Genomic DNA, 27,391 nt, shown 5'->3' with positions numbered 1-27,391 from the left:
CTGGACTTTCAACAGGGAAAGTCTTTCAACAGTCTACTTTGAAAAAGCGCAGTATAAATAAAAAGAAATTAATTCAATTCAATTAAAAAACAATAGTTTTATGCATTTGGAATAACATAAAGGGTGAGCAAATGATGATAGATGTTCTATTTTGTGGTAAACTAATCCCTTTAATAAAGTTTTGGCATATTATTATTATGTAACAAAAGTTTCAAGTTGACTATAGTACAATGACAAATCACGATCCTCTAATTTACCCCTTTTTGAATGCTACAGTATTTAACAGTATTTACCAAAGAAATACAATACATTTTATATATCAGTCATTCATTGGCAACCAAAAATATATATACAATTATAAAAAAACATATTTTATAATTATAATTTATTTATAACTTTCAATCAGTTCAAAATCTTAACTGACAATGTAAGTGTTGAATCAATATAAAAAAATCCGATACAACAGTTTGAACACGTCGAAAAGCTGAAGCTCATAAAATCCATGTTTTTGTACATGTATTATTGGCAAAATGTTCATCTGGAAAATGTGGGACGTTTTGAAGCAATACCTGAAACAGTCAAAATAAATATAAAAATCATGTCAGTGAGAATGCACTGGTGAATTGAACAAGAAACAGTAAATGTTCTAAAATATATATTTGTTTTTTTAAATACATGCTTGCTGTTCTTTGGAATATTACATATATCTTAGTATCCTTAAAGTATTTTGTGAATCATTGACATTGTGTCTCCATTAATAATGAAGTTCTGTAACTGTATATTTATATGTCACTGAGGATCATAAAAATGTTACAGCCAAACCAACACCGTAAACACTGTTACTAAGAGGGAACCCGAGAAACATGAGCTAGAATTTGACACGGCAAAGAGGGGGACAGTCATTGGAGAGTTGAAACTACACCTTTGGAAGGATAAGGAGGTGGACGAGTCTGCTTCACAAGATCACTCTGGGACAGTGCCTCCACTATCCAGGAGAGGGCAGTAGAGCAGTACTCCACCTGAGATACAGGCCAACAGAAAAATCAGTCAAACACCTGAGGTCCCATTTAAAGCACAGGTTCATTAATAACATTGATCAGCTGACAGCTTGGCAGATACTCAGTGCGGATCTGCATTCTACAGGAGGGTTTAGATGAGGGGGGATAGAGAGAATGACGGATGGTCCTCGGTCTGCGCTGAGCAAGCAAATGCAACAGCTGCAGCTAAAATAAGGCAAGGCCCGAAGTCTTGCACCCACAGATGCATATGTGTGCTGTATGAGAGACACTGATGGGATTCAGAAACATGTGTTGGAGTGTTCGCTAGTCGCAGGTAGACAGGTGTGTTTAACCACCACTTACCTCAGACTCCAGCTTTCTCAACCTGCGATCGTGATCACGAATCTCCACCATCTGCTTCAAGACGCTGTCCACCCTACGCACACATTTGGACACAAATACACACATGGTGTCATTTAAGACGCTGGTGCCTGATTCAGCAAGAGCTGACAGTCTCCAAGTCCCCCTTCTTGACACTCACAGAAACAAGAGCTGCTACTGTGAGGTTACTAAATGCCCCCTGGGTGTGTATTACATACAGATCTATTTGACATGTTCCCCACTCACTCATCTTTTCTAAAACGTACTTTTGATGTCAGATAGTTTGGCAGTTGTTAGTTATGAGATTACATTGAACATTAATAGGAGACACTGACTTTGTGGAGGTGCGTTTGAGTCGCTCCGTGTCGCTCTCTCTTTTCTTCTTGCTCTCCGTGGACAGCAGGTTCTCTTTCAGTGACAATTCCCATGTGTTCAACAAGCTCGTCTCTTTGCTTGTCAGGTCCAACACTAAAGAAAGATATGCATCTCAGGGTTAACGGTCCCATAAAATTAAAATAATGTTTTTTTTAGATATTAGTATTAGTATTGTTTGTTTTTAAGATACCTATAAGTGTCCACCAAAACAGTGACAAAATTCACGTTTAGAAGTTATGAAACTTATATAAACATGTAAAGCTTTAGTTTGTCACTTCCACTTAAATGGATCAATGAATCCAATGGATCAAAATGACCTCATACTTCAGCTTCTCATAAAATTGTGGCCAATCAAATGCTTTCTAGTATCTGACATGTCCAGCCCCCTTGAAGACAATTCTCATTTGATGTGCTTGAGCTCAACCACTCTTTCTGGCATAACGGTGATAAAACAAAACAGTATTGGTGGGGTTTTTAAAAGGGGAGGAGCTACAGTATGTCCCACCCTCTCTTCATGTTTTGGTTGAGATTTTGTCAAGCATTCAATTAAAAATGCACACGTCAAAGCTCTTCACAAGTCCTTTAAAGAAATACTCAGGGGTCCTGAAACCTGCAAGAACAGGGTTGGAGATCCTTACACTTGAGGCGGAGGTTTTTAGCATCCTTGTTATCATGTCCACTTTCCATGCCAGTGGCGCTGGTTCAAATCTACTTGAAGCAGTGCAATTAAAACCGGAGAGGGTTCATTCGTGCAATGACCTGGATGGGAGTGAGTAGTAGGGTAGTGTAACAGATGCCAGTGAAAGTAGAAGTAAATCTCTCTCCCTGGCCTCAAGTGGCTCACTAGTTACTGAGACTTACTTTGCCTGAGACCCCCTTTTCCCCGGAAAATATTGTAACATTTAATGATATTATCGCACATATAAGTTTGCAGTAAGGATCACAAAAAATGTTGTTTTCAAACAAACAGTATGTGTATTACTATATCTAGATATGATTATGCACAAATAATAATCTAATGTAAAATATAAAAGCAAAACATCAGTAGATAATTTGTAACTGAAAAGTGTAAGCCTTTGGCCTTTAAATTGGCCCTATATTAGTTGCTAATTAGTTGCCAATTTTTTTAAACTTCTTGTCAGTGGTTGTGACATTCCTCACCTTATTTTGGGTGTGTGTCAATTTTTATGCCTTGCGCTCAAAAAATGCTCTGGGCTTGTCACGGTTTTGGGGATGAGTCATCATTAATTTGGATGGCCTTATGCATTCGTTAGCTAGAACTTTGGCATAAATAATACACTGGCTGGGTCAGGGACTATATGCTTAGAAAAAATTGAATAAAACCATAGTTCAGATAACTGTCTTGGTATTTCCTGCATTTCGCATTTCCTGTATTGCTATCGCTGCAATCCGAAATGTTTGGAGCTTCCTCACCTGGGTAAAATATGTTTGGGTCATAAGTATTAGCTGCTGAAGGCAAGTCTTTTTTGTGGAGAATGAATTACAAATTTGTCTATTTTTTGGTCAGCCAGGGAATAAAATGTACTAAGGCAACATGATCATTCTCCAAATTGTCCACTTCTTTCAAATATGACGCAACCCCATACAGAGCCTGCTGAGGCCCCCTTGTGGGATGGGACCCCCCTGTTGGGAACCCCTGTTATAGTCTGTAGTCTTTAGCAGACTTGCTAGAATGATCTCTTCCTTTAGAGCAAACACTGGTTTGAATCATGCTTGAGTAGATGTTACAATGGTGCAGTGACCCAGATGGGAGTGAGATTTAGCGGAAGTGAGTGTAACAAAGATCAAGTAGACCTCACTTTCCTGGCCTTATGTACACAAGTCAAAGGTTGAAAGGTTTTGAGGATGAGTAAATTATGATGGCATTTTCATGGTTCCATTTAACTATCTATTTTAAAACATTTTTGGCAAATGAATCTCTTATATAGGAGTATAATTAAGGATCATGTGCTATGTATCTAAAATCTCAACCGAGAACTTACTGAAGTGTTGGCTCTTAAGGGAAGGCAATCTCTGAATGACCCTCTTGATGAAGATATGCAGGTGGGAGATGATGATGAAGGGCGGGGCGAGGCAGGGGCGCGAGTGGTACTCCACAATCAGGTTGTAGCGCTGGAACTTCCAGTAGACATCACTGCGCTCCTGGACTTTATTGAATGTGTAACTGAAGACAAACAACAGGAATACAGCACCAAAAGAGATTTAGTAAAGGAGGTTTTGCTATATTGAAATTCACATGGTTGCAGCAATGAAACTTATTTGACTGTGAGTGTTGTCATTACACAACTATGAAAATAGCCACAAGTTTTTTATTGCTATGGATAAACCAGTGCACAATTCTGTCTGATACTAAAGTAGATTATTATTTACATAGGCTGGGGTAAGTGAAACAAGCATAGATATTTCAGTATTTATTTATATTTTATTCCAGCATTATTAATATTTCTTGTAATATTATAGACCTTTACTGTAACGTGAAACATTTAGTAAATCTGCTTTCATAGTCAAAACTATTCATTTTATTGTAAGCAATACATATTGCACCTGCAATGCTCTCAGAATTGAGAACTAACTTTGCTAAAAAATCTAGTAATTTAACATTTAGCAGGATTATTCAGAGATGTGCCATGCAACAAGTGGCACTATAAGCTGCTAGCTCATAGAAACAGGTAATTTATTAAGTCCATGTAAAATCATTGTTTTAAAAACAAAAAGACATCTGATGCTAAATCAGAGTATTTTTCAAGGTGCATTATTATTTTTTTACCTGAACATAGCAATGAGCAAGTTCACCAACAGAATATTGGTGACCAGCAAGTAGACTGACAGTAGAATAAGGACAAGCCAATTAGCATCAGAGTCTGGGCAGGGCTCTGCCCCCTCGTGGATGAGAGTGACATTATCCGTACACCGTTTGTCGTGTCGCTTATCAGCTAGAGACAGAGAACAAAATGTAATAAAACATGAATGAGTTAAACGGAAAGTACAAAACTGTAGTTATTTTAAACTGTAGTAATATTTCACAGCCTTCCATGGTTTTGTTATATTTTTGATCAAATAAATAAAGCCTTGGTAGAGGTGAATTCTTTCAAAAAGAATTTGATACACTTAAGTTATTTAGGACTTTAGGAAGTGGATTTAGGTCCATATTACAGAAGCAAACCTTGACTTTAATTAATATTCTAAATAAAATAATAAATAATTTTATCTAGTCAGAAAATCTTAAACCACAACATTAAGTTTGACAATCAAGGTCAGTTACAGAGAAACCAACTATGGGCAAACAGCTGTTTTACTAAATGCTTAAAATGGAGAAACAATTTTGTGTTAAATGTGAGTTCAGCAGATATCGAATTAATAATCATTTTTAGAGAAAAGATAAAGCTTATTTTATTCGTCAAGATTTATTTGTTTGATCCTTGACAATTCTTCTTCCCTTGAAACAAAATGCAACTACTTTTGGATACAGCAGGTGTCGACGTTTGTGCTAAAGAAGCAACTTTTTGCACAAAAAAGTAAGGCATTAGTCACTTGCAGAATAACCATGACGGCTCATTGTCCTCTTCAATACTGGTTAAAATTGGTCTGCTAACTGCAAAATCAGATCACAGGGGTCATCAATTATGAACAATGTTTTTTGTTTTTTTTATCAGAGTGGCTCCTCCAAAAGTCTCTCCACCATCAAACATAACTTCTCTTTATCTTGTTTAATAAATATGTGTAATTTCATTCTTTAAAAAGCTTAACAATTTAAGCAATTAAATTGAAGCAATTAAATTTAAGCTTAGCAATTAAGTTTTAGCAGTTTGAAATTAGAACAACAGAGGTTCAGTCATAATGTCAAGTGTGTTTTAGGAAGATTTGTTGAGATTCTTTTATAGTATTCTTTTCCTATCCGTCATTAAGATAAGATAATGCCCAGTTCTGTAGTGTTTGTCCTAACTGGAATTACTATGATTACCTAAAAGATAAGACATGAATCTAAAGTTAAGATCTTTCTATAATATGCCCCCTGAACTCATAAATATGAAGAACTTCTTTGGAGGACTTGAATTCATCAAGACATACACATACCATCAATTTCATCCAGTGGTATCTGCCCGTATATGTGCATATATGGCCTGTAGAACACACGCCGAGCTACCCAACCAGGGCGAGAGTCATAGGAGTACAGCAGAGCCTGATTGGCCACTCCATATGCCATCAGCCACACCCCCAGGAAGAACAGGAAGAAGAACACATCTTTCACCTGTGGAGTGTATGAAGATTATTCAAAAGGACGATATGGACTTTTTAGGGCACACTTAAAAAGAAAGACTACTCCTCACCATTTTGCCAACTATAATGATTTTTGGACCAAGTTGTTTGTGAACTGCAAATATATGAATAAGTCTGAGTGTGAAGACTGTATAGTCAACACACATAACTGCACGACCGAAATTATATGTCCATGGAAACATCCTGTAACAAAAACACACATGCACTAACCAATACAATCACACACACAAACACGTACAGGACACATATCACTGAATTAACCTGCAGAGAAGCCCAAGAACGAAGAGCCCGAGGGCTGTGATGTCACACTTGTTCCAGATATCCTGGATGTACACCTTCATCCTTTGAGTTAAAGTGGTAGATCCTACAAAGAAAGACTGAAACAGAGAGATCAAACTTCAGCAACTGAACAAATGAGTGTAAACAGAAGTGTGATTGATTATACCTGTCGAATTTCCTCACAGGCCAGCGTAAAAACCCAGAAATACAACACAAGCTCTAAAGGAGCAGGTCCATCGGGAGGCGGAGGCTTGAAGTCAATCAACAAGACGTAAGCAAACAGGAAGAGGAAGAGGAAGTACATCAACACATTGCCTAGAAATGAAGTGACCGGTGCAAACCAGAACTGCCGCCAGCGATGGAATATGAAAGGCCGTTTCTTAGCGATGACCTTTGATGCTGAAATTTTAAAAATAAAGGTGTAAACTTTTGACAACAAATCAAACTATAACAGGATTTGTAGGGATGCACGATATATTGGCGGCCATATCGTTATCGGATGATAAATGCGATTTTTAATGTTATCGTTATTGGTCCAATATAAAAATTAGGCCGATATCTTTAAGTCGATAGATAACGTAATTGTGCAGAACTGCCTGCCTTGCACATGCATCGATTAAACTTGTTCAGACTTGTTAGAGCTTACCTCACATTGTTTATTCTTTAAAGTTCATCCTTTGTTTGTGTAGTATTGCTGTACTATAATAACTCAGTAAGTAGCCATATTCCTTATCATTGAAGATATGTTTGATAGAGTCATTTTGTATTTTGCTTTAAATCGCCTCAGGAAAAATATTACATGTGTAAACATAAAAGCAGTGATGCACACGTGCTAAACAACTTGTTGGGTTGTTTGTAATCTAATATGATTATTTGTAATATCAAAGCGTTGCTTGTTTGTGTTGTTAATGTAAGATTGTATTCAGTTTGATTTTGTTATTTAACCTATTATTTATTTGCAACAGTTAAGTTGCATGTTTATTTGCTATGTAAAGAAAAGGAAATAATTTATTTATGACATGCTGATTTATGTGAAATTATGAATGTAGATCTATATAATCACCCTGCAATCACTATTGCTTTTTTGCTTTGAGTTGGCGATTCAGTTCATAAGATCAGATCAAACTTTTAAGAAGTTTTTAAAATAAAATCAGTTGTTTACTTTATAAAAATATAACATTTTGAATCATTTATATTTATAATATATCAACTAATATATTGGTTTCCAAATCTTTAGAGTTATCAGTTATCGATAAATCCATATCAGTGCATCCCTAAGAATTTGCGATCACTTAATTTAAATTCACCTTTGGGTTTTCCTTTTAAAGCATTGCATTCCTCCACATCTTCATCCCTATGGGAATAGCATTCTTTATTTTATAACATCTCTAGTTTAGCAAAACTCTTTATGGTGCTCAGAAATCCTGCATTACATGTTCGTCATGTCAGCCAATGTCTCGGCTCCATCAGTGCTGTCAAATTCTTTACCCTGACCAAAGTCCTCTGCTTTTTCATCGGCCTCCTCCACCCTAAGAGATTGAAGCACATTAAACTTTGAAGAGTGCACCATAAAAATGCAATAAGCTGAGGCAAAAATATTAATTACTGACTTGAAATTGATGAGCTTGGTGTAGATGAATGGAGGCAGGAAAAATGAGAAGACCAGTTTCCACACCTCTGTGTTGCTGTCCATGTCCCCCCACCAAATCTCTGACAATAAAGTCTAGCCAAAGACAAAATAAAGAACCATGACACTACAGCAACAGCTAAGTAATAACTAACAGTCCAATAGGTAAGCATGAAGCAGATTCATTGATCACCTGAACTCCATCATGGCTGAAGAAGAGGCGTGCGTCTGCCGATGTGGCCATCTGCAGACAGGTGGCACCACCCCATATAGGAGACTGTCTGATGAGAAGCTTGAAGGAGCGTTTCTCATTGCTCTGGTAACACTCACTGAACACATCTAATATGGAAGTCATGAGGAAATAGTTAAGTCATGTGATGATCCACTCAAATACTGGCAAGCACATAAAATATTGTGTTTTATGAGTTGACACCAGTTTGTGACATACAGTATCGTAAGTACCATGATCATTAGACTACAACATCTGATACTGTCTGAAGGTTTTCATGTTTTCAGATTTAGAACTGTATGTTTTTATATTATGCTGGCAGCTAGCTTTCTGCAATTCTCACTTGGTAACCCATTGAAGCTAAGCAGGGCAGTACCAGGTTGGTAGACCGTACGGGAAAGCTAGTTTGCTGCCGGAAGTGGTGTTAATGAGAACATCAGGGGTTGCTCAACTTGCGTGGGTCCTAATGCCCCAGTGTATTGATGAGGATTCTATACTGCTCAGTAGATGGGGATTCTATACTGCTCAGCTAAGTCTTTTGGATGAGATGTTAAACCGAGGTCCTGACTGTCTGTGGTAGTTAAAAATCTCAGGGTGTCCTTCAAAAAAAGAGTAGGGTTTTAACCCTGGCATCCTGGCCAAATTTGCCCACTGGCCTCTGTCCAACACAGCCTCCTAACCATCCTCATATCATAATTGTTTCATCAGCTGGTGTGTGGGGTGCAGCTCGGTGCAATATTGTTGTTGTTGGGTCATCCAAGTGGATGCTGCACACTGGTGGTGGATGAGGAGATTCCCCTCCAAAAATGTGTAAAAGTGATTTGAGTGTCCAGAAAAGCACTATATAAATGTTAGGAATCATTATTATTATTATTATCATTATTATTATGAACATCAACATTATTCTGCAGTGTGTGTCAGGGGACACAGTGGTCAGATGGTTTTATGGTAGTATGATTTTATACAGAGATGTGAACTCTTTTTACAAGTTGGAATCTCACAAATAAAGTAATTACAGCATGGAGCAAATGCACCTATACACAATGCAATACATAGGAGTAGGGACTGTAGAGTTTTTTTAACTGTCTATAAGTAAAACAATAATATTGTGAAATATAAGTACAATCTAATATACCTGTTTGCAGTTTTTAAGGTATTTTCGCATCAGAAATCATTCTAATGTCCTGATTTTGTGCATATGAAACATTTGCTGTAATTACTGTTGAAAACAGTTATGCTGTCCAGTATTTATGTGCAAACTGTAATATATATTTTAGTACTCTTTGATGGATTTATTGAAAGATACATTTTGTCATTAGAAACATTACAAAACATTTTGAAGACAGTTTACCGATGTTATTTGGATATTCTTAAATCATGCCAGAAAACAAAAATTTGACAATTTTGTGGAATTAATGCAGCTCAGGTGATTTAAAATAAAAAAATAAATAAAAACATAGAAACTATGACAGACTTCATGCTAATAATACAGCAACATCTTTCTAAATACAGTCCCATCTGCAATATTAAAAATTTAATTTCCACTCACCATGTGCCAGATTTTCAAAGGTTTGAGCAAGTTCCTTCATGGAGAGCTTAGTCTCAGTCTCTGTCTCCAGTTTGGACAGCTCTCTTAAAATCTTACACCCGGCAAGAGCACTTAGTACAGACTCTCCAGTCTAAGATTAAGAGAAATCTATTAAAATCACAAGTGCAACCATACGATATTCACTTTATACTGTTACTCTACACTACAATTAAAACAGGATTTTCAATCATAGCCAAATGTCAAATTTCCTGACTTTCACTGACTAAGATGCTGAATTTCCATAATTTATAATAAAGAGAAAAACAATTGTGTTGAGCACTGAGCAGACACACACAAAAATAAATAGACATATTTCTAAAAAAACAGCCTGGTGACTAAATTTGAGTTAGGAATTGACGGTTGAGAAGTGGGAAAAGAATAAAATGATACTGAAAAATACTGAAAAACACAATAAAAAAAACTATAGAAAAATTACATGTTGATAAATGGAAAGTACAATTTTAAAATATGTGGTATTCAATGTCAAATATTTAAAATTATTTTATTGTCTGGAATAAACTTTAAAATTTAACTATATTTCAGAAACTCTATGACGCATGTAGGACCCTGTTTAAACAGTTATTCTTTGGCTTTAGTGTGATGCAGAATCCACTTCACTAGGTGGCATTATAGAGTCATGGATTGGAGGAACATTCATGTAAATATATGCCACAATTTGTTTAAAAATTAGAAAATATATGTATTTTACCATGGTACCGGTTTAAACCATAATGATTTTCTACTACCATTTTCCAGAAGTATAGCGACATTTCTCTGCGATTCTGCAGAACAGCCCAAATGAACAGAGATATCCAGGGGGATGTACAACGCTGCCGCCGGTAAGTACTCTCATTTAGCAGCAACTTATTCACATGCTGTAAGGAAGAGTGAACAAAGAATGTTACTATCTATATACTATATATATGGTTGAATTCAGGATTATTAGCCCCCTGTTTATTTTTTTCCTTGATTTCTGCTTAACCGAGAGCAGATTTTTTCAACACATTTCTAAACATAATAGTTTTTATAACTCATTTTTATAACTCATCTCTAATAACTGAGTTATTTTATCTTTGCCATGATAACAATACAGAATATGTAACTAGATATTTTTCAAGACACTTCTATACAGCTTAAAGTGATATTTAAAGGATTAACTAGGTTAATTAGGCAGGTTAGGGTAATTAGGCAAGTTATTGTATAATGATGGTTTGTTCTTTAGTATAATGATGTTTTGTTCTGTAGACTAACGGGAAAAAAAAATATATACAGCTTAAAGGGGCTAATTATTTTGACCTTAAATGTTTTTTAAAAAATTTAAAAACTGCTTTTATTCTAGCTGAAATAAAACTGACTGGTACCTTCATTGCTTTCCTTGAGTTGACTCTATGATCTAAACCAAGAGTCGTGTAGTAAAATGGCTGGCAGACATCTTCCATAATTTCTGATAACACTCGTGAAACCTAGAAGATAGAAAAATTTATGCACAGGTTTGAGCAACAGTCTGAAATTACGACAAAAACATTGGATTTATGCTTGGATATAGCTTAATTTTACCTTAACTAATTAAATTATATATAAAAGAGAAACTGATTATACAGAAAGTATTATATTTTAAACCATTAAAAACATCTAACAGATCAATGGCTAAAACCTAGCATTGAAGGATAGTGGCAAAGGTTTAAAATTATGTTTGAACTTAAGTTCAGTTCATATGTCATAACATTATTTTTGTTCCAATTATTTTGGTGTTTAAGCCATTATTACAATGACATATTATTACATTTAATTGGGCATCTTATGTTGTGCTCATGTTCAAAATACTGTTTAAAATTGATCATTGCTCAGGTTAGCATCTGTCCATTTACCTCATACAGAGTGAGGTCTCGAGCAGCAGATGGTGTGGTAAGGTTGGTGGCTTGGCTCTTAAAAGAGGAATTGTCATCAGGTTGAGGAGTTAATCGAGTCTGAGAGGCAGCTAAGCCCACTCGCTCCTGCAGCCGCCTCTGGAGGAATGAGGATACCAGATCACAGTCCGACAGTGAGCTGTAAAGACTTTCCAAACGATGGTACGTCAGATAGGCCAAAATGTTTAAGCCGCTTTCCACAAACAGACGCACAAAATCTGGCTTGTCGTTTACCAGAGCATCAGTCATCGATTCCTCCAGGTCCTCATACTGAGAGAAGGATTAATGAATAGAAGCTGTTAAAAATCTTTTTACATCTGGATTTGGTTGCGTTAAATCTGCTATTAATCGTACCCTCCAGTGGACATCACCATTGAAGAGTTCCGTCTTGGCAATATCCACTCTGTTCCAGGCCACCGCCAGCTTCAGCTCTTCTGTGTACTCGCTTGCATCATTAGAATCGCGTTTAGCAGCTGAACACACAAACGCATACGCACATTAACCCACACATGCATTCTGGAAATGTCTTGAATTCTCAAAGCAGCTGATTTAATCTCACCTCTTACAAGAGCTTTCAGGATGATTGTGTCAAAGTCATCTGACCCATCCTCATCTCCATAAAAGATAGTGATCAGATCTCTATTATGATAGATGCTGAGAGCCTGGGTGAGAAAGAGAAAAGTAACTAAAAGTATGCAGCATACACTCTCTACACAGTGTCTCTTGCTGTAAGCTCACCTGATCCACAAGCTTGTCCAGTTCAGTCTCAGAAGGGAAGTGTTTCCTAATTCTCTCCTTCACTCGGTCCCTGAGCTCAATGCTGGAGCTCTTGCTGCTTTCCTCAGAGTCGCTTTGCAAAGTGGGACTCACGGGTGGGCTCAGAGGAGCGCTGAGGTCCTTCAGTATTCCTGCAATCAGGTCTGCTGCAGACCCCGACCCTGCCAGCACCAGCCATGGAGTGCTGTTTTTCAGAGATAAATCCACTCTCTGCAAGGAGAAAGAGATTATTTTAGATTATTTTATCATTTTAAATGTTTGATTTTAGACATGTTCACGCCAAGAACAATAACCAGAGCTGGGTAGACTACTGATTATAAATTGTTTATTATAAATTTCTTAACAGTAGTTTTATTAATTCATCTCTAATGACTGATTTATTTTATCTTTAGCATGATGACAGTAAATAATATTTGACTAGATATTTCTCAAGACAGCTTAGAGTGACATTAAAACGCTTCACTATGTTAATTAGGTAGGTTAGGGTAATTAGGCAAGTGATTGTATAACAATGGTTTGTTCTGTAGACTATCGAAAAATATATATAGCTTAAAAGGGCTAATAATTTTGACTTTAAAATGGTGCTTAAAAAATGAAAACTGCTTTTATTCTAGTCAAAATAAAACAAATAAGACTTTCTCCAGAAGATAAAATATTATAAGACATACTGTGATACTTAAACATCATTTGGCAAATATATAAAAAAAATAATTCAAAGTGGGGCTAATAACTCTGATTTCTACTGTATGTAGCTGGTGCGTTTAGTAACTTGCATAATCATTTATCTGTTGTATGACTTAAAATATGTCCTCCCTCCAAATTCAGAAGCATGGACTGTAAATTAATTTATGTGATGTTTACAAAGCAATTCTATTTGATAAGCATTCAAGGCTAAATTATATGTGGATTAATTTTGAGAGTACAGGAACTAAAAACATAAATAGAAATAACTTATTGATTTTATATTTAAGGTTTGCAATGCAAATCCCATTGAAACCACTTGGTAAGCAAAGTTTATAGAATAGTATATCATTATAATGTAATAATATACTACAAGACAAAATATATTCTTATTTTTACAAATTGTATTGTGCACCTTTATTCAGTCATTTTCTTTTCGGCTTAGTCCCTTTAATCAAGGGTCGCCACAGCGGAATGAACCGTCAACTTATCCAGCATATGTCATTACACAGCGGATACCCTTTCAGCTGCAACCCAACACTGGGAAATAATGTGAACTTACTATTCAGTAAGATTATCAAAATTTAAATAACTAAAAAAAAAAAAACTTCATAAATAAGCATAATTACATACATTTACATAAGTCAATAAATATAATGAATGACAGACTCAAGTCTGATGCCCAATGTCCCATAAAATAGGTAAACATAAGTGAAATTCAAATTTTGTTTTATTATAAGGTAATAAATTAAATTATTTTATAAAAATGAACATTAAAATTAATGGGCAGCACGGTGGCTCAGTGGTTAGCACTGTCGTCTCAAAGCAAGAAGGTTGCTGGTTTAAGCCCTGGCTGGGCCAGTTAGCATTTCTGTGTGGAGTTTGCATGTTCTCCAGTGGCGTAGCGGACGAGCCCGCGTGATTAAGGGGCCCCGCGTCGTCGTGATTTTCAATAATTAAAAATCCACCGGCGAACGCAATAATCAAACTCTTGGGAACAACTGTGGTCGAAACCAAAGTTCACACGTCTGTGTTCTCTGAACACGTCTCAAGCGGTGGACTACTTCATTCTGATTGCTTGCCGCCAATGTTGCCAACTTAGCGACTTTGTCACTAGATTTTGAGACTTTTCAGACCCCCTTAGCGACAAATCTAGCGACTTTTTTTGTGTGTTATTGGAGATTTTTTTTAGACTGTCATTTGTCCATACTGTACCGTCCCTACTCTTCTCAACGAGCTGCGTGTGATGCCGCCGGCCCCTCCCCCGCCTCACAGCACTGACAGGTCACAGTCAGTCAGTCCTCAACAGCAGCCTCTCCCACCTGCAGCCCGAGAGCAGATCACCCCTCTGCGTACCGACGACAAATAATTTAGCACAGGCATTGTGAAGGTATTTCCCTTGTACAGTCAAACCGATCTACTTCTATTTTATTTTAACAATTTAATTGGACCGTTTATTCTTTTCTTGTTCACAATTACAGATATTTTAGTGACAGTTTCTGAACTTGTCTGAGTTTATTACATATGAGAGATTACTGCACATTCACTACATATCTATAATGACATACTGTATTCAAACAGCAAGAAATTTAGTTAAATAAACATGCTTATATAAAGTGTAGTGCAATTATAAATACCCCTTTTTTAACCATATCCCCCCCCCCCCCCCCTCCCTTCATCAGGGGGCCCCGTCAGCGATCCCTGCAGGGGGGCCTCTGCATTTTGCGCTACGCCACTGATGTTCTCCCCGTGTTGGTGTGGGTTTTCTTCGGGTGTTCCGGTGTTCCCCGAAGTCCAAAGACATGCGCTATAGGTGAATTGAATAAACTAAAATGGCCATAGTGTATGTGTGTGAATGTGATTTTGAATGGATGTTTGCTGGAATAGCTGGCGGTTCATTCCGCTGTGACGACCCCTGATAAATAAGGGACTAAGCCGAAAGAAAGTGAATGAATAAATAAATGAATGAATGAATGAATAATTAAAATCAATTATAAAGTAAAACTGTGTAATGACCTCGAGCATTGTAGCATCTCCTGCAATCAGCACACACAAAACAGGAATCTCAATACTTCCACTTCCTGGAAATAACAGGGGGAAGACAGATTTGTTAATGCAAAAATTTTACAAAACAAGTAAATGAAAACATGAATAACATGAGTTGCTGGTTTTTTGTTTGCATTATCTATCTTCTCCACTAGAGAGCAGTGTAGCACTCATATAACAAACACAATGAAATTATTCAGAAAAAGCATTTAGTTCAATTCCGAAAACTGCTGATTTCCATAAAATTGCACACAACTGTTTAGTTTCCCTCTTCCTTCCTCTCTCTTTGTGTTTACTTCTCTGTTATTTATTTTATTTAATAAAAGGAAGTGCATAGTTCCTGAGAGACATGCCTGTGTTTCCTGTCCTAGTCCCTGATGAAGATAATTTTCTGGGTCTCTGTGGTCAAGAAGAGTTCAACCATGTTTTTTAAGTGCTTTCCAGCTGAACCTTCTCCTCTCTTTCTCACCCCAGATGCCAGTGCGCTGATGGGAGATGAAGTCCTCCAGGTTGGCTCTGAATGATGTCTCACTGCCTCTGTGACCCACACTTCCATCATCCACTAAGAGGAAGGCCTGGTGGTTGTTGTCCAGACAGCTCGATGCACTGGGCATGTTGTGCACATAATAGCGTGCAGGGAAACTACCCTTGTAAAGAATAACCAAAGGTAAGTTTTCACAGAAGCCAATGCTACGTCCAGTTCAAGCACTGTTTAGACCTCTTAACGTCTTGCTGCTATATACAGTGCTCAGCATAATTGAGTACAGCCCATTTTGAAAATGAGTATTTTTCTTCATTTCTCAGTCAATATAGACAATGTATTTTGGTGCATTTAAACAAAACAGATTTATTAAACTGATATATTTATTAAAATAATATTTTAGTCACCAAACATATTTATAAACTGAAGGATAACACAATTAAATTCAAGCAAATATTGCAAAAATAAATTACAACCTATAAAGTTTCAACATATTTTCTTGATTTTTCCTCTTTTTTAAATTTGTATTTGATATTTTCTATAACATATAAATTTGGCTGCACTAGTTATCATAAGTTATTTTGTAAGATAAGCTCCAGATTTGGCTTCACTACTGACTAATCTAATGTATATGCACAAATATAACATTATATAGCTTCCTATTAAAAATATGAATTTAAAAGATTGATGAAAAGATAAAAGATTTGTATATGCTGAGCACAGTATTGTTCTGTAGAAAATATATGTGTACCATGCTTAAATTTTACATTTGAGCCAAACTTGCAATTGCATTTATTAATTTGTCAAGCCAAAAATGGCCTCTGCAAATAGTGCTATGTACAAATTAGATTTTCTTTATATTTGCTATTAAATTACTGTTGTTTATTAAACTATCAGTAAATCTTTTTTGGTCAGTTCAAACTGATATTCTACCAGAGTAATCACAGGCTTACGACAATACTTTTTTCTGTTGTTTTTATAACTGATGCAGTAGTGATTATTTGAAATCAAGTGACCAGCACTCAAAACCAATTATATATTTCAAAATAACAATACTAATTGAATATAATTTACATTTAAGTGGATAAGTAGATTAAACTGTAAAACTATCAATTAAAATCAATCATGGTTCTATTTTAATAACCAAATATAGGAAAGTGGGAATGGAATGACATGGACATTGCGATAATACTATATTCCCTGTAGTGGCATTATCTGTGAAACAGCTACTTAATAAGAAACATGTAGGACACGACTTGATCTTGTCATTGGGAAATTGATTGGATTGTTACTTCATAAACCATATCTGTGGTTCTCCTATGATTGACAGGTTGTCCCGGCCTAGAACTATTTTGCTCGATATTTTATATATATATATATATATATATATATATATATATATATATATATATATATATATATATATATATATATATATATATATATATATATATATATTTTTTTTTTTTTTTTTTTTAACTCTCAACATACCAATTATTGACAACTCCATTTAACTAATAATCAATTTGAACTAATAATCAAACTAATAATCAATTATCAACCTTTACCTCAGGTGATTATATAAATAGAACTACTCAAATATTCATTCTAAGCATGGCGTTTATGTGAACTGTTCATTATTTAACAGAATTGACACTGCAGTACCTGTGGGTTTACAAGTTGATGACGTTGGTAAATTAACCCCCATGGTGCAACACCAACGGCAATAACTTTAGCCTGAGAAAGAGATGAAGCCATTGCACAATGATGCCTGACGGCCTCACCTACACAACGGCTAACACCCTCCTTCAGACCCGACGTCATGATCCAAGCCCCTGCATTAAAAGAGAAGGGAAAAAAAACAACAAAAGAAGTTACTAAATTGCAAAACCGTACTGGACAGAAACACATCTGGGCTTACAAAACACTATCATTGACAGACAAAGAATTCAAATAATGCAGCACAAACGTTCGTAGTTCAAGCCAAGCCTAGCATTTAAATGATAATAAACCTTATCTGGCTAGCAACACTACAAACAGCAGGAATGCCACTGTTGAGAAATTCATGCTAAACTGTCTATTACTGACCTTAAAGGGTAAGTACAATATTTCCAAAACAGAAAATTCCATCATCATTTACTCACTGTTTACTTGTTTAAAACCCATTTGACTTTCTTTCTTATATAATACACAAATGTTTTCAAGAAAGCTAGAACTATTAATATCCATACTTGTGTTTCCTGCTATGGATGGATACCAGTTTTCAACTTTCTTCAAAATATATTATTTTATATTCAAGAGAATAAAGAAACTCATTAAGGTTTAAACCACAAAACCAATTTTAATTTTTGTGTGAACTATGCCTTTAGAATTTCACAATCTATTGGCTAAATACTAGGTACATGAAATGTGAAATGTACGATAAACACACGTTCCAGTGGAGCTATACCTGGCCTGCCTGTGAACTACTCTGAGTACCAGGTCACCAAAACATGTACTTATTCAATCATCAAAATGTTTCAAGTATACACAGACTGAATATTCACAAAATACACACTTTGACTACAGATGTCTCAACCAAACCAAAATGATATGTCCACTACAGTTTCATAAGATTCATTTTTTGTCATGACTGCTGTAATTTTGCTGGAATTCACATATTATCACCTGCGAATGTCTTCAGACACACCGACACTTACTCATGTCAAATATATAGAGCATTTCGATATAAAACTGAAATTACATCACTGACATCTCTGAGTTTTAGTAAGTATGTGATAAATACTATAATAAGAACTAGAATGTTCCTAGAAAACTCCTAAGTGACAAATTTGCAAACTGAAACATTGTTAGTTTTAGTACATTGCTAACATGCACAATATACAAAGAACCGAGAAAAAATGAACAGAGTTAATAATTAGGAATGTCCCGATAAGGTGTTTTTGCCCTTGAGTCCAAATTATTTGATTTTGAGTATCTACCGATACTGAAACCCGATCCGATACTTCTATAAAAAAAGCATAAAGAAGAGCAAAGAAACAGATGGAGAATGGAGTCAATCCATTGTGTGGTAAGGCTTAGTAGAGACAGGGGAGCTATGGACAAACTCCATATGTCTGTGGTGAATGTAACATGGGGTATATCTTATAACAGGACAAGTAGATTGTCAGAAATCTTCTTATAAAGGGCTGGCAGAGCTTTCTCTGTGAAATAGTGGTGAGATGGCATTTCAAATTGAGGTTTTACGTTTGTTTTTGAGGTGTCTCATCAGGTTTGTTGTGTTAAATGTAGCCTTTTTGTTTCCACCTCTTGCAATGTCAAGTTTACATATCTAACAATTTTGGCAATGGCAATGTTGTTGTCATGAACTTTATAATACCTCCAGACCACTTTCTGCTTCAAGCTGCTTCCGTGTTCAACTTTGCCAGCATTTAACCAATAGCGTTTCTGCAACAAAGTTATGTTATGCTGCACACGTTGCTGTTTTTGTGTGAATTTTCATCCATGAAGCATGTGATTATGAGCTACAGGACGTCAAACCGCATTTTAAATAGCAAAAGCACAATTACTTATATTCCAAAAATTATGGAACAATATGCATTATTAATTATCGTAACATCCTGCAACTTACAATGCAGTGACTAATGGAATTAAAGCAAACAAAGTGAGCCAATATTTGAGTATTTGTAAGAAATGTATATAGAACATTTCCCACACACCTCCAGTTTCAGTTTACATTGGCTTTTATCAAAACATTAGAGAGATTAGAGTAAGAAACATGAATACATTTATAATAAATGCAATTTTATAGCATTACTTAGTGTTACCAGCAGCCTATTTCACATTGTTTCTGAATGAAAATATATAAAAACTGTGACTCGTACACCAATTCAAATACTGTTTTGTATTTACTCAAAACTGACATTTTGACCTAGTTAGTAATAGACAGGTTTGACTTGTTTTCAAGAAAATGGTAATTATTACATGAAATGTAAAGCTAGTAAAACAAAGAGAAAATTATAGCTATAGTTAACACAATCTTAACCTGGGTCAAAGGGTGGAAGGAGAAGTAGGGTTTACAGTCCACACGTGATTCACTAGAGAAGTGGGTATAAAGGTTTCAAGCACTAAATATTACAGGCTCATAACTGAACTAAAGATACACAAACATAGGAGTGGTTACCTGTGCTCTGAGCGGCATGGACAAGACCCTGTCTGATCACTTCTCGAACCCAGGGTTTGGCCATCTCTTTTTCATCTCCACCCACCATGGAAACCACTAGATTGGGCACCGGCAAACCCCACTGAGACGTCATCAGCGAGTACACATTATCAGGAGGGGTGTCGAATGACAGACGCAGAAACTTTGGGGAAAAAAGATGAATGCAAATGTAAGTGCATTGTGACAAAAAAAAACCATCTCTATCAGACCAAAATCCCACACACTATTTATACATGCAAAAAGTTAAAGCTTTATTGTCACAAGCAATAATTCAATCCACTGACCTTCATCAGGCACAACACTAACAACCAATGTCAATGACACTACATTTAGACCAATCACTTTTCTTTCGGCTTAGTCCCAGATTTATCTGGGGCCGCAACAATAGAATGAACCACAAATTTCTCTCATATAGGTTTTTAGTAGATGCCCTTTTAGCTGCAACTTAGCACTGAGTGCACATGTGCTCAGAGAAAACTGATGTCATTGCATTTGGGAACAGAAATGAGGTTCTCAAGGTGAATGCATACCTTGGCTCTAGGGGTCAAACAACTAAAAATAAGGTCAAGAATTAGGGCTGTGCCGATAAACGATATTATATCAAATCACCATAATTTATGTCAATTACAATGATAAGCTCCAAACCTTTTTACTTTATATTGATCTAAGAGCCAATTACACAGCAGAAATGTGCAACAATGGAAATCTAAAAGTGTGCTGGTATAAAACCACTGAAAATGTATTGGCCAAAAATGTTAAGGCATTTAATCGACTCTCTAACTTTTGTAGCTTCAGTCATTGTTTGGGTATTCTTTTAAATCGAAATATATATCGTTATCAGTCAGAATGGAAAATATTTATTCAGATTGCATTTTTGCCATATCACCCAGCCGTATCAAGAATCTTGGTGTTATTCTGGAGTCTTTAGGAGTCATGTCAAAGCAGTAAGTAAATCAGCATACTATCATCTCAAAAACATTGCAAGAATTAAATGCATTGTTCCCAGTGAAGACATAGAGAAATTTGTTCATGCGTTTATCACCAGTAGGGTGGATTACTGTAATGGGCTCCTTACTGGCCTTCCCAAAAAGACAGTCAGACAGTTGCAGCTCATCCAGAATGCTGCTGCCAGGATTCTGACTAGAACTAGAAAATCAGAGCACATCACACCTGTCTTCAGGTCTTTATACTGGCTACCATTTACATTCGGAACAGATTTTTAAAGTGTTATCACTTTTCTATAAATCCCTAAATGGTCTAGGACCTCAATACATTACAGATATGCTCTCTAAAGATCACTCAGATCTTTAGGATAAAATAAATTCGAAATTAGAGTTAAATAAAGAGTTCAGACAAAGCAGGGTGAATCAGCCTTCAGCTATTACACCCCCTGCTGCTGGAATCAGCTTCCAGAAATGATCAGATGTGCTCCAACATTAGGCACATTCAAATAAAAACTGAAAACACATTTGCCTTTACTTAATGAGCACTGTGCTACGTCCAGCAGATTGCACAATTAAGTTTCTTTTCTTTTTCATTCTTTTATAACCTGTATAACACATTTAATCTGTTTGAATAATTTTTATTCTTTGTTGTTTTTATTTTTTTATTCTTGTTTCTTTTATTTGTGTTTATGTAAAACACTTTGAATTACCGTTGTGTGTAAAATGTGATAGGGCAACGCAGTGGCGCAGTCGGTAGCATGTTCGCCTCACAGCAAGAAGGTCGCTGGGTTGCTGGAACCTCGGCTCAGTTGGCGTTTCTGTGTGGAGTTTGCATGTTCTCCCTGCATTCGTGTGGGTTTCCTCCGGGTGCTCCGGTTTCCCCCACAGTCCAAAGACATGCAGTACAGGCGAATTGGATAGGCTAAATTGTCCGTAGTGTGTGTGTGAATGACTGTGTGTGGATGTTTCCCAGAGATGGGTTGTGGCTGGAAGGGCATCCGCTGCGTAAGAAGTTGCTGGATAAGTTGGCGGTTCATTCTGCTGTGGCGACCCCAGATCAATAAAGGGACTAAGCCGACAAGAAAATGAATGAATGAATAAATAAAATGTGATATAAATAAACTTGCCTTGCCCTAACTCGTGATCCCCCAGTGCTGGGAAACGCATACACTCATACACTACAGCCAAATTTAATTTATCCAGTTTATCTATACAGCATGTCTTTTGACTGTGTGAGAAACTGCAACACCTGGAGGAAACCCACATGAACACAAGAACAAGAATCACCAGCTCATTCATCATAAATAACAAGTAATCAAACACTCAACAGGCATATTTCAACAATACAAATAAATGATGTTCCATTATTCACAAATCATGTTTGTAAGGGTACAATATTAGACAATTCCCATCTCTGTAAAGTTACAGCATCCATTCTTCATTAAACTCTTAATTGGTCTGCATGTAGTGTCGGAGACATTCATTGGTTTTGAGTGAATTTTAAATGTTTTGTCTTCAAAGCTACACATGCCTGACGATGGTCAGTAGACTGAAGCATTGTTTGTGACAATGAAACTATTTAGCAAGTATTGATGGTATCTTTGAAACTTCTGAGAGATATGTAATTCGGTACAAAGGCATCAAGACAAACACGACATTCCTAACATACAGAAACATGCACAATGTTTTTGTCACTGTGACTCCACAAATTCTGAATGTAGGATGGGATTTCTGTCAAAAGAGAAACACTGAATGATGGCTCAGAAGCAAAGCAAAGCAAAAAACAAAAACAAAAATAATAATAATAAAATAAATAAAAAATGTTCCTAAATCTTAAAATACCATCATGATCCAAAGAGTTTTTCTTTTGTTTGTCTAAAGTTAACAGGTTTAACTGTTTATGGGAAAAGTTTATGGCCCCAGGCTCTGTGGCATGGGTTTGGGTTCATGGAAAGTTTGTAATTACTATCGAATTACATAGTTTCATTATGTAATTGATCAGCAATTTGACATATATTTACAATTAGCCAAGCTGATCTAAAGAAAACTGCTTGGCTTGAAGCCTTTTCACTGTGTTCCAAATCCAAATTTGCCTCTGAAGGGTATATCAGAGTGAGACAAGTCATTCCCACCGTACTGAACGGCTGAAAACAGGTGCTCAAAAAGGGTTTAAATCAGGCTACTTCAGAGCGTCCTTCAAAGTGAAAAATTTCAAAGGGTACAAGTGCTAGACACTTTTCACTTAAATGTTTTTTTGTGTGCATCTGACACAAGCTGATGTAAAAAAAAATGTTTCACTGGAGAATTTTTTGGCCTCCTACACCCTTCATTCTCTTTAAACAATCTCAAACTCAATTCCTGGAGGGCTGCAGTACTGCATAATTTATCTCCAACCACCTCCAACTTACACCTGCTTAATAGACACTAGGGCTGCATCTGAAATCACATACTTCGATACTTTATAGTATGCTAAAAACAGTATGCGAGCCAAGTAGTGTTTCCGAATTCATCGAACTTTTCGAAGTGTGCCTTTGATGGATGCTACGCTATCCCATGATGCACTGCTAGAGAATTCATGAATGCAACTGATGCGGGTAGGTCATGTGATCATGACAAAAAAACGAATGTAGTACATCGGAGTTCCATTCATACTAGTCACATTCATACTGTATAAAACTTTATTTCTAATGGTCGAGTAGTAAATTTAAATGCAGTGCCTACTGGGTAGTAGGCGATTTTAGACGCAGACTAGTAGTCTCAAACACCTTGATTAGTTGGATTAGCTGTTTTTGATTAGGGTTGAAGCAAAACTGTGAAAACAGCCCTCATAAAATTAAATTTGAGATCTATGCCTTAAAACACTCTTAACACCTTAAAATAAATGAGGGCATAGAGATGAGTCTTCAGATCAGAACACTGCCTGTGTAATTTCACAGAAATTTTGCTAATGTGACAGCATATTTAGCCAATGACATACACATCTAATTTTGATCAATAGAGCCCCAATTACCCATCAATCATAGTTGCATCTACAAATGGAGTGAATGTTCTGGATTCAGAAATTGTGATCATGTATAATTATGTGATTATGTGTGTTCAGCAGAGATACGCACTGGACAGTGTCTCCGTCCGGCTCCAACAAACTCCAGCTGTCCAAAGGCATCAGTGGGATAATCAGAGGTGTCCCGTGCTCTGTCCCATTGGCCGACTACATGATCATCTGCTGTTGTAGATACATGAAGGTCCCGTGCTCCACCACACTGACATAAAGCTCCATTACTGCCAGACAGAAAGAAAGGGAGGTAGAGAGAAAACTGTGAGTACTGAATACTCATATACTTACTATTCAATTAAACTCAATTCATCTTTATTTCTTTAGCGCTTTTACAATGTAGATTGTGTCAAAGCAGCTTAGCATAAAAGTTCTAGTAAATTGAAACAGTGTCAGTCCAGTTTTCATAGTTGAAGTTCAGTTTAGTTCAGCTCAGTGTGGTTTAATTTTCACTGCTGAAAGTCCAAACACTAAAGAGCAAATCCTTCGATGTGCAGCTCCTCAAGTCTTAAAGCAAGCAAGCCAGTGGTGACAGTGCTGAGTTATACACTTCACCAATTGATGAAAGTGAAGGAAAAAACCATAAGAGAAACCAGGCTAAGTTGGGCACGACCATTTCTTCTCTGACAAAACGTTTTGTGCAGAGCTGCAGTCTAGGCGCCGGGGGCTGAAGAACACTGGACGTCCATTGTGGAGAAGCTGCAGGTGTGAGTAGGTCACGGGTGGGTGTTCAGGCCGGCCCACAGGATCAATTTGAAGAGTAATCTGTCACGGCGTCTTTCAGGAAATGGTCTCATGCTCATGCAGGATATGGCCTGGTCCAGGATTATGGATACCTCTATGGTTGCCATTCAGGGCATGAATTCAATCTTGTTTATATGTGTGTATCACTGACACTGTAATATGTGACCTGTTCATTTTAATGCAATACATCAAAATGGTAGTAACCTAAATCAAACTCAAGAATGTCACGTAATGTACACATCATTGATTGAATAAATAAATTAGATTAAAACTGTACCTGCCCAAATCCCATTATGAATCAAGCCCATTACATTTAACAATAGCTTGAAATAAAGAGAGGAAAAGGACACGGATTATAATGAGTTGACAAATGGTTAGGAGTTCACCTGTATTCAAGACAAAATGACATGTTTGTTGACCCACCCTACATTGCCAAATCCGAGATTTAACGGCTCAGCTCATATTACAAGAGGCTGAATGACTGTTTTAAATGACAGAAAGGACTGAATAGTTTCCTGCATAGTAAATCTAAATGCATGAGAAATGAAAAAAAACTGCTGTACCTGCATGAATCCTCCACAAAGGTGGTGCACACTCTCTTTTTAATCATCTTTGGGATCCAACTCTACAATGCAGACATTACACAGTAAAGTATGAGTCATTTTCGCATGCAGGTCCGGTTTCTTTTCAAAGTCAGCAGCCGAGAAGAGCAAACTATTTTGTTGAATAGCAAAAGAGCTTACAAGGAAATGTAATCCTAATCACGGAAACACATTTTATTCATTTGCCTATTTTAGTTGCCTCAAAATTTAATTTAGCTAAAAACATGGAACAACAAAACCTTAATCACACAACCGAACTACTGCAATTTTAAATGGATAATAAAATTTAAGGCTTTTGTCTGCATGAAAGTACATAATGTTCTAGCAAATTGATGTATTTAGAAACATTGATAAAAACATGAAAATAACTATTATTATAAAATTATAATAATTATATGTTATAATTATATGTTATTACAAAAAATAGATGAGATAAAGGATGAAACACACAAGTGATCATTTATGAGCACTGTACACAAATAGACTTACTTTCTGATTTTTCCTACAACTACAGACACATTTCATATTTATTCAACATACAGTTGAAGTCAGAATTATTAGCCCCCCTTTAATTTTTTTTCTTTTTTAAATATTTGCCAAACATTGTTTATCAGAGAAAGGAAATTTTCACAGTATGTCTGTCAATATTTTTTCTTCCTGAGAAAGTCTTTATACTACAATAAAAGCAGCTTTTAAGCAGCCCCTTATTGCAATATTGTATCCCAATTTTCTACAGAACAAAACATCATTATACTATGACTTGCCTAATTACCCTAACCTGCCTAGTTAAGCTAATTAACCTAGTTAAGCCTTTAAATGTCACTTTAAGCTTTACAGAAGTGTCTTGAAAAATATCTAGTCACATATTATTTAATGTCATCATAACAAAGATAAAATAAATCAGTTATTAGAATTGAGTCATTAAAACTATTATGTTTAGAAATCTGTTGAAAATATGATTTTCGCTAAACAGAAATTGGGGACAAAAATTAACAGAGTGGCTAATAATTGAGGGGGACTAATAATTCAAGTGGGCTAATAATCCTTACTTCATCTGTATAAGCTATGATATACCTTAAAATTGCTGATAATTCAGCATAACCAGCATTGCAGTTTTAAAACATTTTACGTGGGTGGCTAATTTGTATAAATTCAAATCTTACTCAAATGTCATTCATATATTTTGGTACAAAATGCTGGTTGTGACGGTTATGTTTGCCAAGACAGATAAATGCGATAAACACAACTTCTTACGGGTCCATGTTACTTTATAATTTGCAGCTATCCTTCAAACTACAAGGATTGGCTCATTTATCAGCAAGACATTTTTAGAAGTGAATATCATATACATTTAAGTCAGTTTTATCATCTATCATTTATTTATTTTAATAAGGATGTGTATTCTATTATAGTTTACATAAATATATTTATTACACTGAAAGACAATTTGCCAAAATGAGAAAAAGAAAACTGGTGTTAGTCAAACTAAAATTAGATTATAAAAAATAAGCATTTTATGCCTCTTGCATATGGAGCTTACCAGTTTGCTTAGGACAAACTTCAGCTCCAGCTTTTTTAAATATAAAACAGTTTTGACTATTTAATTTGATGCATTTACCAGTCTGTTCAGTAGTTTTGTCAGTCACTTGTTTCATGGCGTGTTTTACATAACTACACTTGTTGCAGTCATGAAAATTGTCTTTTCAAACATTTCCTGACTTTTAATAGTGTGCTATTTAATAAAACCGAAATACCTTAAAATATCCACTTTAACATTTTACTTTACTTATTGAGAAGGATTTAGCGGATTATTCACACATACCAGACTTCCACATACCAGAATTTACAATTACACACCTGATCCTTTTGGGCTTTTCTCTCTCCTCCCCCACAGCCTTCACTCTCTTTCTCGACTCTCTTCATTTTGATCATCTTGCCGTCTTCTACTTTAGATGATTGTTAATTGTTCTTCATAAGAGCTCCATCAGTAGTCCAGTTCCACCTATGCTCAACCTGGCTGTGAACCGGATTCCCACTTTTTTTTTCTTACAGTCGTCATTGTGTAAACCCCGCCCACACCACGCGCGCTCCCCTGGACGCGTTCCTGCACGTCTTTGTAATGGTCGGATTGTGTTCTGTTGGATTACCACACAGTGGGC

The 27,391-nt window shown here is 36.2% G+C and overlaps 2 protein-coding genes and 1 long non-coding RNA gene across 12 annotated transcripts in view; 1 reads left to right on the top strand and 2 right to left on the bottom strand.

Annotated features, from left to right (window-relative positions):
- Positions 1-24,910, top strand: part of LOC141381224 (uncharacterized) — a 35,760-nt gene extending 10,850 nt beyond the window's left edge. For 2 of the 5 annotated variants that reach the window (XR_015480980.1, XR_015480978.1), the window contains 6 exons: positions 10,373-10,434; positions 10,533-10,615; positions 11,654-11,845; positions 15,662-15,854; positions 23,935-24,150; positions 24,384-24,910. This is a non-coding gene — a long non-coding RNA (uncharacterized LOC141381224). Of the gene's footprint in view, positions 1-8,955; positions 10,435-10,532; positions 10,616-11,653; positions 11,846-15,661; positions 15,855-23,934; positions 24,151-24,383 lie in introns of those variants that run through there. The other 3 variants (XR_015480979.1, XR_015480977.1, XR_015480981.1) reach the window with 3 other exon arrangements.
- Positions 1-27,391, bottom strand: part of tbc1d10b (TBC1 domain family, member 10b) — a 442,453-nt gene that overhangs the window by 279,345 nt on the left and 135,717 nt on the right. The window lies entirely within an intron of this gene.
- On the bottom strand, positions 369-27,258 carry trpm4a (transient receptor potential cation channel, subfamily M, member 4a). Of its 5 annotated transcripts, XM_087241830.1 has the most exons (29): positions 27,090-27,253; positions 25,194-25,255; positions 23,948-24,113; positions 19,852-20,032; positions 17,334-17,503; positions 15,657-15,834; positions 15,158-15,222; positions 12,422-12,670; positions 12,243-12,345; positions 12,038-12,156; positions 11,918-11,953; positions 11,645-11,831; positions 11,138-11,239; positions 10,523-10,651; positions 9,738-9,867; positions 8,153-8,298; positions 7,943-8,055; positions 7,766-7,861; positions 7,640-7,686; positions 6,499-6,731; positions 6,315-6,430; positions 6,104-6,236; positions 5,850-6,024; positions 4,543-4,708; positions 3,758-3,939; positions 1,715-1,847; positions 1,362-1,434; positions 923-1,019; positions 369-569 (listed from the first exon to the last, which is right to left on the bottom strand). In XM_087241830.1, the coding sequence occupies exons 11-29, from the start codon at positions 11,923-11,925 to the stop codon at positions 535-537; spliced, it is 2,301 nt and encodes a 766-aa protein (XP_087097956.1). In that variant the 5' UTR covers positions 11,926-11,953; positions 12,038-12,156; positions 12,243-12,345; positions 12,422-12,670; positions 15,158-15,222; positions 15,657-15,834; positions 17,334-17,503; positions 19,852-20,032; positions 23,948-24,113; positions 25,194-25,255; positions 27,090-27,253; the 3' UTR covers positions 369-534.

The sequence above is a fragment of the Danio rerio genome, chromosome 3 (genome assembly GCF_052040795.2).
Source record: "Danio rerio strain M-AB ecotype USA chromosome 3, GRCz13ab, whole genome shotgun sequence".
Classification (NCBI taxonomy): domain Eukaryota; kingdom Metazoa; phylum Chordata; class Actinopteri; order Cypriniformes; family Danionidae; genus Danio; species Danio rerio.
Note: the sequence above shows the minus strand (reverse complement) of the source record. Positions and strands in the feature narration are given on the sequence as shown.